The 14911-nt window shown below is 41.3% G+C and overlaps 1 protein-coding gene across 1 annotated transcript; it reads right to left on the bottom strand.

Annotated features, from left to right (window-relative positions):
• Positions 1-130: 130 nt before the first annotated feature.
• Positions 131-14397, bottom strand: RBBP7 (RB binding protein 7, chromatin remodeling factor). Its single transcript, XM_050964273.1, has 12 exons — positions 14200-14397; positions 13692-13836; positions 12950-13095; positions 11064-11237; positions 10488-10603; positions 7523-7683; positions 5498-5624; positions 5222-5299; positions 3800-3876; positions 3137-3194; positions 1754-1864; positions 131-661 (listed from the first exon to the last, which is right to left on the bottom strand). The coding sequence occupies exons 1-12, from the start codon at positions 14213-14215 to the stop codon at positions 593-595; spliced, it is 1278 nt and encodes a 425-aa protein (XP_050820230.1). The 5' UTR covers positions 14216-14397; the 3' UTR covers positions 131-592.
• Between the last annotated feature and the right edge of the window lie 514 nt (positions 14398-14911).

Below are 14911 nucleotides of genomic sequence, written 5' to 3'. Positions count from 1 at the left end.
ACTCTCATGCCCCTCCACACAACTTTCTACATCTATGCAGACAAACATGGAAAGATAGCCACCCTATTCTTTGGAGAGCACTGCCACTAGGCAGTAGTTAGATCTTCTTCTTCAATTAATACACCAAACATTTTCTTCAAAAAAGTTTATTTATGCAAAGCCAATCAGGAAGTGTTCTGTAAAAGTGAAAAGCTCATTTTACATATGATAAAAACATTTTGCATTTAGTCTAGGAAAAGTGAGGATTTTGAGTTGTCTAATCATTTACAGGAATCTGCAAGCTTGTTTTAAAAATAGACAATGGTATTCAATCACTTATTTTCCCCAATACCTAAATGCTGTACAGTTTGCTATAGCTCACTTCAAGGTGCCAAAAACAAAAAACAAAAAACCAGGGATATCCCATTAAATTCAACTATACAAGCTCTGTGCTTGATAAAAATCAAGCATTGGTATAAGCATTACATTCAACTGAGAATATTTTGAATGTATATAGTAGTCAAAAAAAAAAAAAACAATAACATAATTTATATGAATGTCAGCCACTTCACAAACACCCAACATTCTTTTCTTCCTTTTCCTAAGGAGAAAGTTATGTTCCTTGACCCTCCAGTTCTGATGCTGCTATATCTGGTTCTTCATCATTGTAAATGTTTTCAGCCTAGAGACACAAGTTATTGCATTACAAGTATCAAAAAGTGATAGGTACATTTGATTAACAGTACTTTTTCTAATCTTAGAAGTCATAAGATTGCAGAAGTGAGGAGTAGGTACTTTGAGAACAGGACTGTTTTCTCAGAAGTATCCCTTTCCCTGACTTCAAAGAGGGAAAGTCAGTTTTAAGATTATGTAAAATGGCTAGACTAATCAACACTAATATTAGAAGTATGTAAACGATATTTTAAATTGATGCATTTTAGGCTAATCCTAATCCATTTAGCTCTTTACCCAAAAGATTTTGTCCCTGTCTCATATCCAATTTCAGACTGACTTTAAAACTACTATCCCAGTAGTAATTGCTTCCAAAACACACATCCTTCAACTTGCAAGGAAAAAAACTCAAGTGGACAGAAGGGGAGGCACATCTGTATATACATTTAGTTGATGTTATTTAATTAGCTGTGGTTTTCTGGCAAAAAAACTCATGTGGTGTCAATTTATATCAAATGACTGCTGTCAGGCAATGGTCCTGCCTTTACAGGAACTCTGATAATGTAGGGCTTCCTCTGTTACTACTAAGATCTTATAACTAACTAGGATTAATGACTGCCAACATGACTCCCAGAAGTCTTAAAAATGCAGTTAAATTTGCAATTCGGAGTTCTAGAAGCCATTTGTAAAACAAAAGCTTAGATTCTGGATAGCATAGCACATGTAAACCTGCAATATCTGCAAACTCACTCTGAAGATCTATTTTTCTTTCTTTTGAAGATACTAAAATATCAACTTAGCTCCAGTTAACTCATCTGTTGAAACTGCTGTTGTTAGTATATATTAGAAATTAGCCATTTCTAGTTCAATTTATCCTCAATAAAATTCAAAATGATATACAAGTCATAATAGATACTTTTTTTGGTATGAATATTAGTCTTAATGTTCAGGTCATAAGTTAAATCCATTTACTTAGAGGAAAAAGATTGCCTCCATGAGACATGGTCTGTCTTTTTTAAAGACTTTTTAAAGAGAAGAATAACCTTTTTCATTTATATAAATGAAGCTGAAAGCAATGCAGAAATTAAGTTCTGACACTCACCATTTGCCATATTTGCATTATGTTGTCCTCAGATACAGAGCAGATTACCCAGGGTTCATTAGGGTTCCAACTAAAATCTGAAATCTTTGCAGTGTGTCCTCCATGAATAAACTATTAAAAAGATCAAATTTAATGACCCAAGACATCTCTAGACAATTATCAAAGTAGTGAAATATTTTAATTTACTATTCTCATTAGCAAACTAAGTAAAACTAAGGTATAACTAGGTACAGTAGAACCTCAGAGTGACAAATACCTAGGGAACAGAGGTTGTTCGTTCGTAACTCAGAAATGTTTGAAACTCTGAATAAAGCATTATGGTTGTTCTTTCAGAAGTTTACAGCTGAACACTGACTTACTACAACTTTGAAACTTTACTATACAGTGGAAAAATAATGCTTTCCTTTTTTTACTAGTTTACGCTTAAACACAATACTGTCCTGTATTTGCCTTTTGCCCCTCCATGTCTCTGCTGCTGCCTAATTCCAAATGAGGTGTGTGGAGCTGACTAGTCACTTCCTAACTCTAGCATTCTGCTGGAAGTGGAGATCTGAGGTGCAGTTTTAAAAGTAGCTGCCTTAACACATACGCCACAAACAACATGTAAATGCCGCCCACACACAAACATTTCAGATTAGGACTGTTGAGGAGAAGGCAGGAAACATCATTTAAAAAGCATTCTTGCTACCTGTGTTACTTGGCACAGCAGCCTCCTGCCTTTTCAAAAAGCTCGGTATTAGGTTATTTTACCCAGAAGCAAGATGAAGAGTTATTACTGGGTGTGGAAGTCAACCAATAACAACTGTTTTCCCGCATAGTTGTGCAGAAAATATAGTGGTTGCTTGTAAATCATTTGATGGAAAGCCTAACATGACCTAAAGAAGCTATTTCAGATTATTTCCTTTCCCCCTGTAAAGTTGCTATTAGCAGCGTGGCCATTTATAGCAGCATTAAGTTGCTAAGAACCTTAAATGACTACGTAATCTAGGAAACATTAAACACTATACTTTGTTGCAATGATAACTTGAGGTAGTAGGTTAGTTTTGGTTTATACATAGTTAAAAGTATAACCTACAGCTGTGTTTTTCTACACTTTACCTGACCTTGGATATAGGCAACATTGCAGACCTACTGCAGCAATGGCACTCTGTGCAGCATTCACACAAAGGAGCACTAAGAACCACTGCCTTAAAACTCACTTAGCAGTTGAGAGCCACAGTCAAGTACAGAGATAGTGAGACGTTGAAGAATTTGCCTGAAGTAAATTTCTGGATTAGATAGATTATTGGTCTGGTCTGCTATTACAGTTCTTTAGTCTAAGAAATAAGATAAATTCTTATGAGGCATCAGCAGGTCTCCAAGCTAAAGACAGCAAATATGTACCAAAAGTTCAGGAGGCCCATCTTCTGCATCCTCTGCAGATTGTTCTTCTCCAATTTTACTATAAAGAAAATAATGCTGTTTAAAGGAAGTATGTTCAAACCCTTAAAATCTTGAAGTAGTCACAACATCAATATAGTTATCTCATTTAAGTGGGCAAGAAGTCAATTTGGGAATTAAGGTTAAAAAAAAAAAGTAATAGCTAATGGAGGACAATGCCCTTCTCCTATCAGGGACACTTGCACTGACAAAATATCTTTGTTTTCAATTCCTACTCTTGCGGCTTATTCTTCACCCAAAGTTTTAATCTTCAAACATGGGTCATCACCACTGGTTGCTGAAAAAATCAGATTCTGCAGATTAGATCAATAAAGGGGCACAGATCACTTATTACTAAAAAGACCAGGGGTTCCGGGGAGAGAGACATGCAGAGTTGTTCAGAAGGCTTGTGTGTTGGTCTTTTTTTAAACTTAACTGACAAAGATCAGTAAAAAGACAGCATAGTATTCCGACACTGAAATTTGCTAGTTTTTAAACAGAAAATAGCTTATGCCTAAATTGTAGGCTTAATTATTTAAGTACAAATGCAAAGCCTACTGCATATATTGGATATGTGTCTGCCATCTCCAGATAGGTTTTAAATAAAGGAACAGAATCCCTCTTTACCTTAGATCCCATACATTTAGCCGACGATCAGTCCCACTTGAAGCAAGAATTGTTTCATTATGAGGAGACCAGTGAACCTGTAAGAAGAGAACATCTCTCAAAAATAAGAGTATAATGTTACTGACTTTGTATGTATTCTGAACTAGTAACTTTAGATATGACCAACATTGCCAGTTTTAACTATCAATGCTTGAACGGCTACAGCCATAACCGAGCAACATTTTTAATAAAAAAAGACAAGTTTAGAGTAGACCGACCCAAAAAATATATAGACTACTTTTCACTTCATGTACTCCAACATCAAGGCTTTCCTACAATTCAGAAGATCTTAAGTTTCCTCATGGAAGAAATCCAACCACAAGAAATATACCATTAAAACTGCTATACTACCATAAAGTGTCGGTATTATTTAGTTCAATTTTCTACAATGGTCAAGTGTGTCTGCAAATCACTTTTAAACTTGCCTAATCATACATAAAATGAAAGTCATTGAATAAAGTTACACAGTTTTAAGGGAATATTTGTAATTAGAGTTGCCTTCTGTTTGTGAATTTTTTTTTTTTTTTTTTGGAAATACATATTTCAGGAACACGAATCTGGGTCAAACTAAGTCTTATACTCATGACTTCAATCATACATATTTTAGTAGATTTTTTTGACTCAAAACAAAAAGATGGCTTCCCTGTGCATATCTTCTCAGGTGCACATGAAAGCAATCTTCTGGATCTACACTGGCTGATTAGTTACCAGTTGGTTTTGGAGAGCTGATTGTCATCTATAAAGCCATAAAATGGCTTGTTATCTGCTAATGTTAAGGACCATCTCTCCCCACATGCCATGGTGCAGCTGGTGCAGAGTGCTCAAAGCTGGAGAATCCTCTGAGACGAAGCTCGTGCCCAGGAGTTCTTTGAGAGGGGTCCTCAACTTCAGAATCTATTCTTTACCCATCGGAAATAGCCCAAATCTGTTATCTTTCAGAGCACACTGAAGGATTTTGGGAAAGCACAGATACACACATAAGAATTGTTTTAAATTATTCCAAGAAAAGCTGCTGGACTTTTATACTTGCCCTATTAATTTTATTTTAACTACAGTGAGAGCATCTAAGCATTTCCCATAAAATGCCAGTTTGTTTGCTGCTGTTAAAGCAGCAAGTTAGAAAGCTGGCAGACTCGTGATTATACTTTGGGGGAGAAGAGAAAAAAGTCTACTCACATTACTTATGTTGCTTAAACTCAGGCTTAATAGTGGCATTAGTTCAGCTATTAGTTCTTGCAAGAGATCTCAGTGATCAGATATATTTCAATTGATCACAGTATCAGAATTCCAAACCAAACCATATTCCCACCTGATCCGGAGCTCTCAGCAATATGTACAACCTTATTCTAAAACCTTCAAGTTATTCATTTGTCTTCTGCCCACCTGAAAGATTTCATCCTTATGAGACTCAAAAGAATGAAGTTTTAATTTAAGGTTTCGTAGATCCCACAAAGCCACAGTCTGTGAGGGAAAGGGGAAAAAAAAATAAGGTACTTTTACTCCAAAAGCCTCTGAAGTTACTCAATTTTAAATTAATACGTTTTAGCTACCCTTTGCACTTGTTTTATTGACATTTGTGACTAGCGTGTCTAAGCACACTTTTAGGAGCATATACATTCAATTTGTATAGTATGTTAAAAATATACATAAGTAAAACACCTTGTCAGCAGAACCAGTTGCTAGAATGAACTCGCTGTAGGGATTGAAGGACAGGCAGTTGACCTCAGCTGTATGGGCATCTACAGAATGACTTGGCTTGGATGTAGTATTGGACCTCGTGTCCCAACTTTTTTGGATGAAGGGGTGGGAAAAAGGAAGAACACAAAAAAAAAATGCCAGTCAAAGGTGCTAGAAGGGAGAACCAGTTCTCACACACTAAACCCTATTCAGCACTTGAAACAGCCCAGTCTGAAGACTTATCTAAATGAAAAGTTGGCATCCAGCAAGCTAGGGTGTGTGGATGTACAGTACACTAGTATGCTGCACACTAACTTTTCATCTAAACAGGCTACAAGTAGAATGAACACTGCTCACAAAGTTAGCACTCATTTCATACTACATATAAACTGTATATATTAAGTATCTGTATAAAGTTAACATGCTTTACTTTGGGACTAAGATATTCCTTCCAGGCTGAAAAGCCTGGTATACAAGTTTCAACATTTAAAAAAAAAGGGGGGCGGGGGAGAATTGAGAGTCATTTGTCATACAATACTAGTACAATCCCATCTGTCTTAGAACATACTAATCAGTTAGAAGATTTATAGCACCAAGGTATTTCACATTTTGGCAAAAGCAAAGCATTCACTGTACAACCTCAAGACTTTTCCCTTTTATCAAGGGGAATGATTAGTCTGTTAAGTAATTTGTTACAGCAAACAGATGTGATTGGATTTCTCATATCTCTGAAAAAGGTCATAGCACTAGATTAATATTTAGTCAGTCCACCTGACAGTATTTACAGCTTGTTTTGAAATAGAATTATCAGGTCAATCAAGGGGAAGAATGGTCCAGGGGTTAGGGCACCAGCATAAAACTTGGTGAGGCCTAGGATCAATTTTCTGCTCCACTGCAGACTCCATTTGTGACCTTAGTCAAGTCACTTAGTCGTTCTGGGCCCCTTCTACTGTAATTCCTGGGTGCTGTGAGAATAAATATATAAGATTGAGGAACACAGCCTCAGCTAAACAAAAGGACTTGAGGAGGGAGCAGCAGTGACAGCCCTCCTTATAACTTTTAGCTCCATTGGTTAGGGTACTCACCTGGAATATGGAAGACCCAGGTTAAATTCCTCCTTCTGCATGATTTTCAAGAATGGATCTGAGCAAGGTTTCCCAATTCTCAGGCAAGTGCCCTACCACTGAAGTACAGAGTCATCCTCACGGTCTCTATATTACAAACATTCACTGGGCTAAAGTGGAACAGCTTCAGCAGGCAAGACTGAGAAACACTCTCTCCTCTACCCCTCAGTATATGCCATAACCAAGTTGCTGTTTTGTGCTCAGATCAAACACCTGCCAGATCCGGCCCACAGGAGAGATAGGGAGGACAACACGCATCTTCACCTGGTTTGAGAATTGCAGTGGAGCTTAGGTGTCTGGATGCCTACCTAAGGCAGCAATGCACATGTTTGGAGGTAGAAACTTAGGTGCTCAGGAACATTTTATAGCAGAAATTTAGGCATCCAGTGATTTTAGACACCCACAAGATTAGGTGGCAGCTGAGCAGGGGTTCTGTGGATCAAAGCAACATGGCTTTGGGCCTACAATGATCGGACCATAAAAGTACCCAAAATATGTAGGTCACTAGAGAAACTGTAGAATCAGGATTCCCATTCACCATTCGTTTAACCATAGATCTAGATTTACAATATAGTCTTAGTAAGAAAGGCAACACTTAACAGTAAAGCAAACAGAAGGAAATGCACATTTAGGATTATTCCTATCCAGATTCCTAGAAATACAAGCAATGCTGATAAATCACCTAGATTTTACTTCATGTTAATGCAACAGAAGGCTGGAGTATTTTAAGGACTGCAGGCCACCCCATAGCCTGAATACATTTTTTTTTTAAATTAGGCAGTGTGCAGTGCTTGTCTAGACTGTTGCATTAACAAGCAGGGAATTATAAGTTCCCAAGAACTGTTCAACTTCTCCCCACCTCCAACTCTCCGCCCAAACTTACATCATAAGCTTCTGATCATCAGCAACTGATCCAAATAAAGATTCATGAAGCAGATGCCATGCCACATCTTCTACTACTGCAGAATGTCCAGTAAAGATTGCTTTAGCATCAACAACTTTGCCTTCTTTTGGTCCTGCACTTATATCCCACAGACAAACAGTCTGCAGACAAAAGTCACATTTTAATACAATGTAATTTATTGTTTAGACTTGCTTTCCTTGGTGTAAATCTTTCAGTATATGGATAGTAATCTAGTTGTAGTCCAATTATGTTGGTTTTAGCACTGTTAACATAGTTATGACACACTGCTGGCATTCATGTGTTTTCTGTAACTTGAGACCATCATTCTTAACTTTTTTAAATGAGACTTTTTAAAAGACATGCCCTTACACATCACCATCATAACTGCCTACAAAAAGAAAGCTTACTAAAGCCAAAAGGAGTCTACAATATTCCTGCTGGGGTCTCTGCCCAAACTTTATTCGAATGTAGTTTTTGTAGTCCACCAAATACCAAAGCTGGGTTTCCTGGGGAAGGAAGGACAGGGAAAGAAAGGGAGACTAAAAGAAAAGATTTCCACAGATGCTGCTGCAACCCAAGACATTAACCTCATCTCACAGGTTTGTGTCTTTAGTGCAAATATAACATCCACTCAGCAATTTCTTTAGGAGACTGTATAGCGCCATTCAATAACAAACCCTTTGGCTATTTACTCCTGACAAAATTCAGCACCTCCGTATGGTCTGCATATTTGTGTCCTCTATGCAGAAAAATGCATAAAATCTGTGAGGAGACACGTGCCTCTTCCCCAGTAGCTCAAGCTGGGCATCTATTCTAGCATGCCTGGACCAGCCTCTGAGACACAAATCACTGCATGTGAAGGGGGGCTGTGCATGCATGCCTTTGTGGGAGATGCTGATCACCGTCAGGTGGTAGGGTTAGGCATGCATGCATGCCAAGAAGCGAGAGGGACTGGGGTGGAGTGGTAGGGCATTTTATTATACACAAGGCAGGCTCTGTCCCCAAGACAGAAATGCAGCAGCCTGCCTGCCTAGAAAAAGGCCAAGATTCTGTATGGGGGAGATCCTAAAGTTTTAGAGCACCCAGTAGTCATACAGAGGGCTGTATTTTCAGATTCATGGTGTTCCAATTAAATAAAAAACAGACTTGGCCTCTAGTGATGGTGTTAAAAACCTTGACTGGATTGATTCTGATCAGTATATATATGACTACATCCAGTATCTTTCAATAATCAGGAAGAGAGTTGTCAAGTTCCCTCCTGGAATATATGACTATCGACCAGACACATTCAAGAAGTTTCTGCCACTGTATTTGCATGGAGCTGTGTAAGATTCTACTCAAACAAAAATCCTTTAAAGTTCACTTTCTACTACTGTTCTTTCATCAGACGATCATACAGCTAAGCTAATGGGATCGTATACTGCTCTTAAATAGAGTAATTTAAGGATTTAAAACATAATTTTTTAAAATAAAGACAAATTAAAAAAAAAAGCAACCACTGTTAATGTTGCTGCTGATGGTTAAACTGATCTCATTCTCTGAGGCAGAAATGTAGCAGCAGCCTGCCTGTCTAGTAACAGCCTGGTTGTTTCCCTCCCCCTGCGGCCCCCCCCTTGCCCTGATTAGCCCCTCCCCTTGTGTGCCCATGCCCCCTCCCATGCGCTTGTGCCCCTCCCCTGTTTGAGTCTGCCCCTGTTTCACTGCACCCCCCACCCCCAAGCTGTTATATTCCCCCATTCCCCTTGTGCAGCTAGAGGAGCTGGATTCCCATCCCGAGTCGGTGACCAAACCCCCACAAGTTCTTGATAGCTGCCCCCATCTAGCCATCCCCTTCTAGCGCCCTCCTCCCCTGCCTGCAGCGTAGCGGGGAGGAATGGTTGACCTGTTCCCCTTTCCCCTCCTGCCTCCGGTGTTTGTTTCCCCCCCCACACATGCTCTCATAGGGGCGGGGGACAAGGCAGGCTAGACCCCTCAGGCAGATCCCACCACGCCCTGCCCCCATGTAAAAAAAAAAAAAATCAAAAAAACATTATCAATGTTTCTATTGTTAGTTAATTGTTCCCATTCTCACTCAATTCCCCCAGGAACTTAAAACCTGTAAAAGTTTTAAGGCCTCTACATTACCAGAATGATGTAAAGTCTTACAAATGACAGTAAGGGAATTAGCTAGAAAGATCTATGTGCTTTCTGTTTTTTTTCCTGTGCCAAAGTGGCACAATGGGGTTAAGATTACAGCTCAAGATTTATTTTACTTATCTATTAAAAAAAAAAAAAAAAAAGACTTTCAGGGCAAATAAAACATTTACCAAGCAGTCAATAAATATCAGGACAATCAGAACCAAGCACTTCCCAAAGTACCCAGCCAGGTCCAGGACAATGATTAGCAAAACTGTACAACTTCCATGTGTGAAAGTCTAAGCAATTTAAAATTACATTCTACCTTTTTTTTGGGGGCTGTTTGGTATTCTGTAACGTAATTTAACTGGAATGCAAGGTATTAGTTACAGTGTTTGCAACTTTTATATGTTTAGGAACTGCTGAATAGTTAGTGACTTCTTTCTGTATTGTAGTTTAAATAAATTACAGAAACAACTGAAACTGATGTGATTATATTGCATTATTTTGACATATAAAATATGAAGAACTTTTAATTTTTTTTTTGCGCAGAATACCCCGAGGAGTAGCTATTATGGGATAGGCATTAACTAGCTATAGAGGTATCCCAACCACCTCCTGTTAAGGATGTGTCATGGTAAGTGGGCTTTCAGGGTATAAAGGATAGAAACATGAACATCTAGAATTAAAATTATGAAGGCATTTTGATGCACCTTGGACGGAGAAGACCAGTGGAAGAGATTTTATGGGGAAAAATACTATTAGGCCATGTGAATCAGCAACTCTTCCTTTTGTTTTGTATTAACAAAGAGGGAAGTTAGTTTCTTACATGATCATCAGATGCACTGAGAAGATGTCCACTCAAATTGGAATTCCATGATAAACCATAGCCTTCTTTTTGATGTCCTCTTAGCCTAAGGTCAGGATTACATTCTCCACTTGGGTCTAAAAAAGAAACAAGCCATTGTTTAGGTCTTAGAGCTCCTTTAAACAAGAAGAATACGATGGATTGTAATTGATGGAATTTTTATTTTTGCATTACAAAATAAAATTTCAAAATTGTCTGCATATGCGCTTACTACAGGGAGAAGCAGGATTTGCTTTTCAATTTCATGTTCAGAGTAGGTTACAAGACACTTGATAGCTAAAGATAGCCACAGAGGGTCCTACTCTATCACCTCAAGTCTGAAATAATCAAGCAAACTTCCTGAGCTTAATTACACCACGCATATTCTAACTAATCCAAATTGTTTTTAACTAGCACAGGAGTTAAGGCACCTTCAGACTTAGTGCTTTAGCATCAAAATACAATAAACTGGATTACTGTCAGACTCATGTCTGCATCTAGACTACATTTATAATACTAGAGAAGATATTGTATACAAATTCAAGCAGATTGACCCACCTGGTTTAGATGGATGTTTAGTGTAATCAAAAACCAGCACATCAGAGGAAGGAGTTTTTGTAGCGATGATGCAGGGGTTCTGGGGCATGTAGCGAGCACGATTTACTTCACCTTCATGGTTAATTTTAATTTCAGTTTCAATTTTACCAGTCACAGATCCAAAGCCGCCAAATTCTAGATTTTTTTTTAATACATATAAAAACGTTTTTGATTAAAATCGTATCAACTATTCCAAGTGTGTTAAGCCAGTGTTCTCAGGCTTTTCATAATTGCAAGTTATTTAGTGTAATAATACAAGTCACATGGAAGATTAATTACATTACAGCCCTTTAATATAAAATCTTAAAAGTTATCTTATCTTGAAAGCAGTGAAGTACAGTAACTTCTCACTTAAAGTCGTCCCACTTAATATTGTTTCGTTGTTATGTTGCTGATCAGTTAGGGAACATACTCATTTAAAGCTGTGCAATGCTCCACTCTTACGCTGTTTGGCTGCCTGCTTTCTCCACAGCTGGCAGCCTCCCTATGTGTGGCCCTCCCCACCATTCCGGTGCCTCCCGCCTGCCGGCAGATCCATGGATCAGCACCTTCTCCCGCCTCCCCCCACCTCCTGTCCATGGCAATCAGGTGGCTTGCGGCGTTTTGGAGGCAGGAGCGAGGACTCGGCACGCAGGCTCCCCCTCCCTCCCGAACAAGGCAAGCCAGCTGACTGCCCCAGGCAGGAGTGAGGGGGGAGGAGTGAGGACTTAGCACGCCTCTCCCCTTCCTTCCCTGCCTCCCAAACGGCCAGGCCAGCGTTTAGAAGGGAGGGTAGCGAGGGGGAAGGAGCCAGGATGCAACGTGCAAAGTAAAAGGGGAGGAAAGGGGGGGGGGAGAAGAGGCAGGTCAAGGGTGGGGGCTTGGGGGAAGGGGTAGAGTGGGCAGGTGAGGTTGAGTCCCCACCCCCGGTGCTTGCAGAGCAGGGGAAGCTGCCCTGGAACCTAACCCCCCTATTTACATTAATTCTTATGGGGAAACTGGATTCGCTTAACATCCTCTCACTTAAAGTTGCATTTTTCAGGAACATAACTACAATGTTAAGTGAGGAGTTACTGTATTCTTAATCTGAACAGGTCATCACAATAAGTAGTGACCAGCCGTAACACCTTCCGAGGGGTAAATCTCTTGCTTTTGAGAGTCTACCAGTTAGCTTGAGCATCACAAATGAAAGACCTAATAAAGTTAATATGTATGTGAAATAGGAGACTTTTGCAGGAGGGTCTCTAAGACTGACTTAACATGAATTGTTACTAGCTTTCAGATTTTTTTTTTTTTTAAAAGGGTCAGAGTAAAATAAGGCTCTAGAACTACACTATATACCATCGCACACATACCGCTGGGGGTACGCAGAGGTCTTCGATGGGGTACATCAACTCATCTAGATATTTGCCTAGTTTTATAACATGTTACATAAAAAGGACAGACATCAAAAGTCAGTACAAACTAAAATTTCATACAGACATTGACTTGTGTATACCGCTCTATATACGACAGACTGAAATGTAAGTAAAATAATTATATTCCAACTGATTTACTTTATAAATGATATAGTAAAAAATGAGAAAATAAGCAATTTTTCAGTAAGTGTGCTCTGACATTTTTGTATTTTTAAGTCTGAATGTGTAAGCAAGTAGTCTTTAAGTGTGGTGAAATACTCCTGAACAGAGTACAGTAGTCTGAAAAGGCTGAGAGCCACTGTTGTATACTAAACTTGTTTACAGTACATAAACAGACCCTTAAAAATATTTTTAAAGTTAAAACCCAAGTTAGAACACAACTAAACAAGGTACGCACTGTTTAACACTGCTGCTAGAAGAACACAATCTAAAAACTCCTGCAATACTCACCTCCTTTCTCACTATCATAGTGAGAAGCATCAAACTGAGCATCATCATTAGGAATCTGGACCCTTGCAACAACCAAATGGTTCTGCTCATCAGAGGTATGTGTTCCCAACACTAGCCAATGAAGGGCATAATCCTTTCCTTCAGGTCTGTTCAATAAAACAGACAGGTCTTACCAAAAGCTAAAAATAGTTATATGGTACTTTTAAATATTTTTAGAGGCAAAATTCTTCTGTATCATCCCAATTTCTATGCAAGACTACAGATTAGTTGGGGAAAATATTTTCCTTGCCACATTAGGCATATCAGAATAAATGTTTACAAGCTGAACTCCAAGTGTTCTTGACATCAATAGATTTGACAAGTACATCTTTAATAAAACTGAAATCCCAGTCTTTTAGAGTGTTTGTCACTATCACTTGAATAGTATAAATAAGACATCTATGTGCACATACATTAAATAGAGGCATTTTGACATCAGCACCTGCTATGGTAAAACCATGCCAATGCAGTCAAAGGCATTAGACATTAAACAGCTTTTCCAGTGTTGACACTCCTAGCAGTCAGCTCTTTATTCTACAGTGAAGCAAGAGGAGTAGTTCGGATACTGAAGACAGGACTAACTGCTTAAATAGAGATGATTTCCCTCTTGCAAGCAGTTACTTTTACTAGAAAGTCTATTCCAAACGGGGCGCCTGGGGGTTTGCGCGGGTAACCGGAGCGCAGGTAGGCGAGTCTCACTCACCTCGTTACATCAGGCAGCCACTGCACAGTGAGGCTGGGCCACTCGAGGGCGTGGGTCATCACCAGGTCATACAGGAACGGGGTGTTCTTCTTCCAGATTTTGTACTCTTCGTTGATGACACGCTCCTCCACGGTGTCCTCGAACACTGCACGGGCGGGACCGGACAGACAGACACAGGCGCGCTAGGCGGGCGGCTCCCGGGAGCCGGGGCGGGTGGAGGAGGGCGAAACACCCGCGGCCTCACGTTTCTTTTTTCCCTAAGCCGAAAACCGCTCGCGGCGAGACCCAGCGGCGGCTCCGCCTGGCCACGCGCTCCCCTCCCCGCACTGCGGGCCGCTCAGCCCCGCGGCACCGGGATCGCCCCTCCCCCAGCGGCGGCCCGTCCTGAGAGACCCGGAGCCGCCAGGCGCGGCCCCGCCGCCGCCGCCGCCTTGCCCGGGGAGAAGAACCCGCCGACCCCCGACCCTCCAGCCCGAACAGGGACCGGCCGGGCCCCGCCGCCTCTTACTCTCTTTATTCGCCATTTTGTGCGTGGGGCTCCCTCCCGCGCTGCGCTCCCCTCCCCCCGGCGGAGCTGGCGCCGCCGTCTCCGCCGCGGACGAAGCGGCCGCTCGCGCGCCGGCTTTAGGGTTCGAGGCGGCCTCGTTCTCCCTTCAAACCGTTGGCTTCGATTCTGAGAGACTCTCCAACCCGCGCCGTCGCCAGTGCGCATGCGCAGCGACCCGGCGACGCTCCCGGGTCAGACCGCCACGACCCCGAGGCAGCGGCCAATGAACGGAGGCGGCGAGGCTGTGACGAGAAGCAGCACGCGTGAGAGACGGCCCACACCTCAACGAGCCCGCCCACCGGCCATCACCATTTCCGGGTCTCGCTCAGGCAACAGGGCAGATAAGCGCATGCGCAGCAGGAGAGCGCCCAACAGCAGGGGCGTGGCAAAGGATGGGAGGGGCGACAGGGCCAGCAAGCCCCTCCCCCCGTGTGATGCTGTAAAACAACCCGCGCAGAGAGCTCGTGTTCCGCCCAGTGACGTCCTAGGGCCCCGTGCAGCTGTGAGGGCAAGCGCCCGCTGCTCCGCCCAACAGCACGACCGCCCCACGTGGCCACGGGCCAGCGCCCCGCCCCCACCAGAGCGGGAGGTTGGCGTGAAAACCATCGGTTTCCTTAAACTGGGGGGGGGGGCGTATTTTGGTTGACTCCCGCGTTTTTCAAGCTTCGGGCCT

Source organism: Gopherus flavomarginatus, chromosome 1 (genome assembly GCF_025201925.1).
Source record: "Gopherus flavomarginatus isolate rGopFla2 chromosome 1, rGopFla2.mat.asm, whole genome shotgun sequence".
NCBI classification, from domain to species: domain Eukaryota; kingdom Metazoa; phylum Chordata; order Testudines; family Testudinidae; genus Gopherus; species Gopherus flavomarginatus.
Note: the sequence above shows the minus strand (reverse complement) of the source record. Positions and strands in the feature narration are given on the sequence as shown.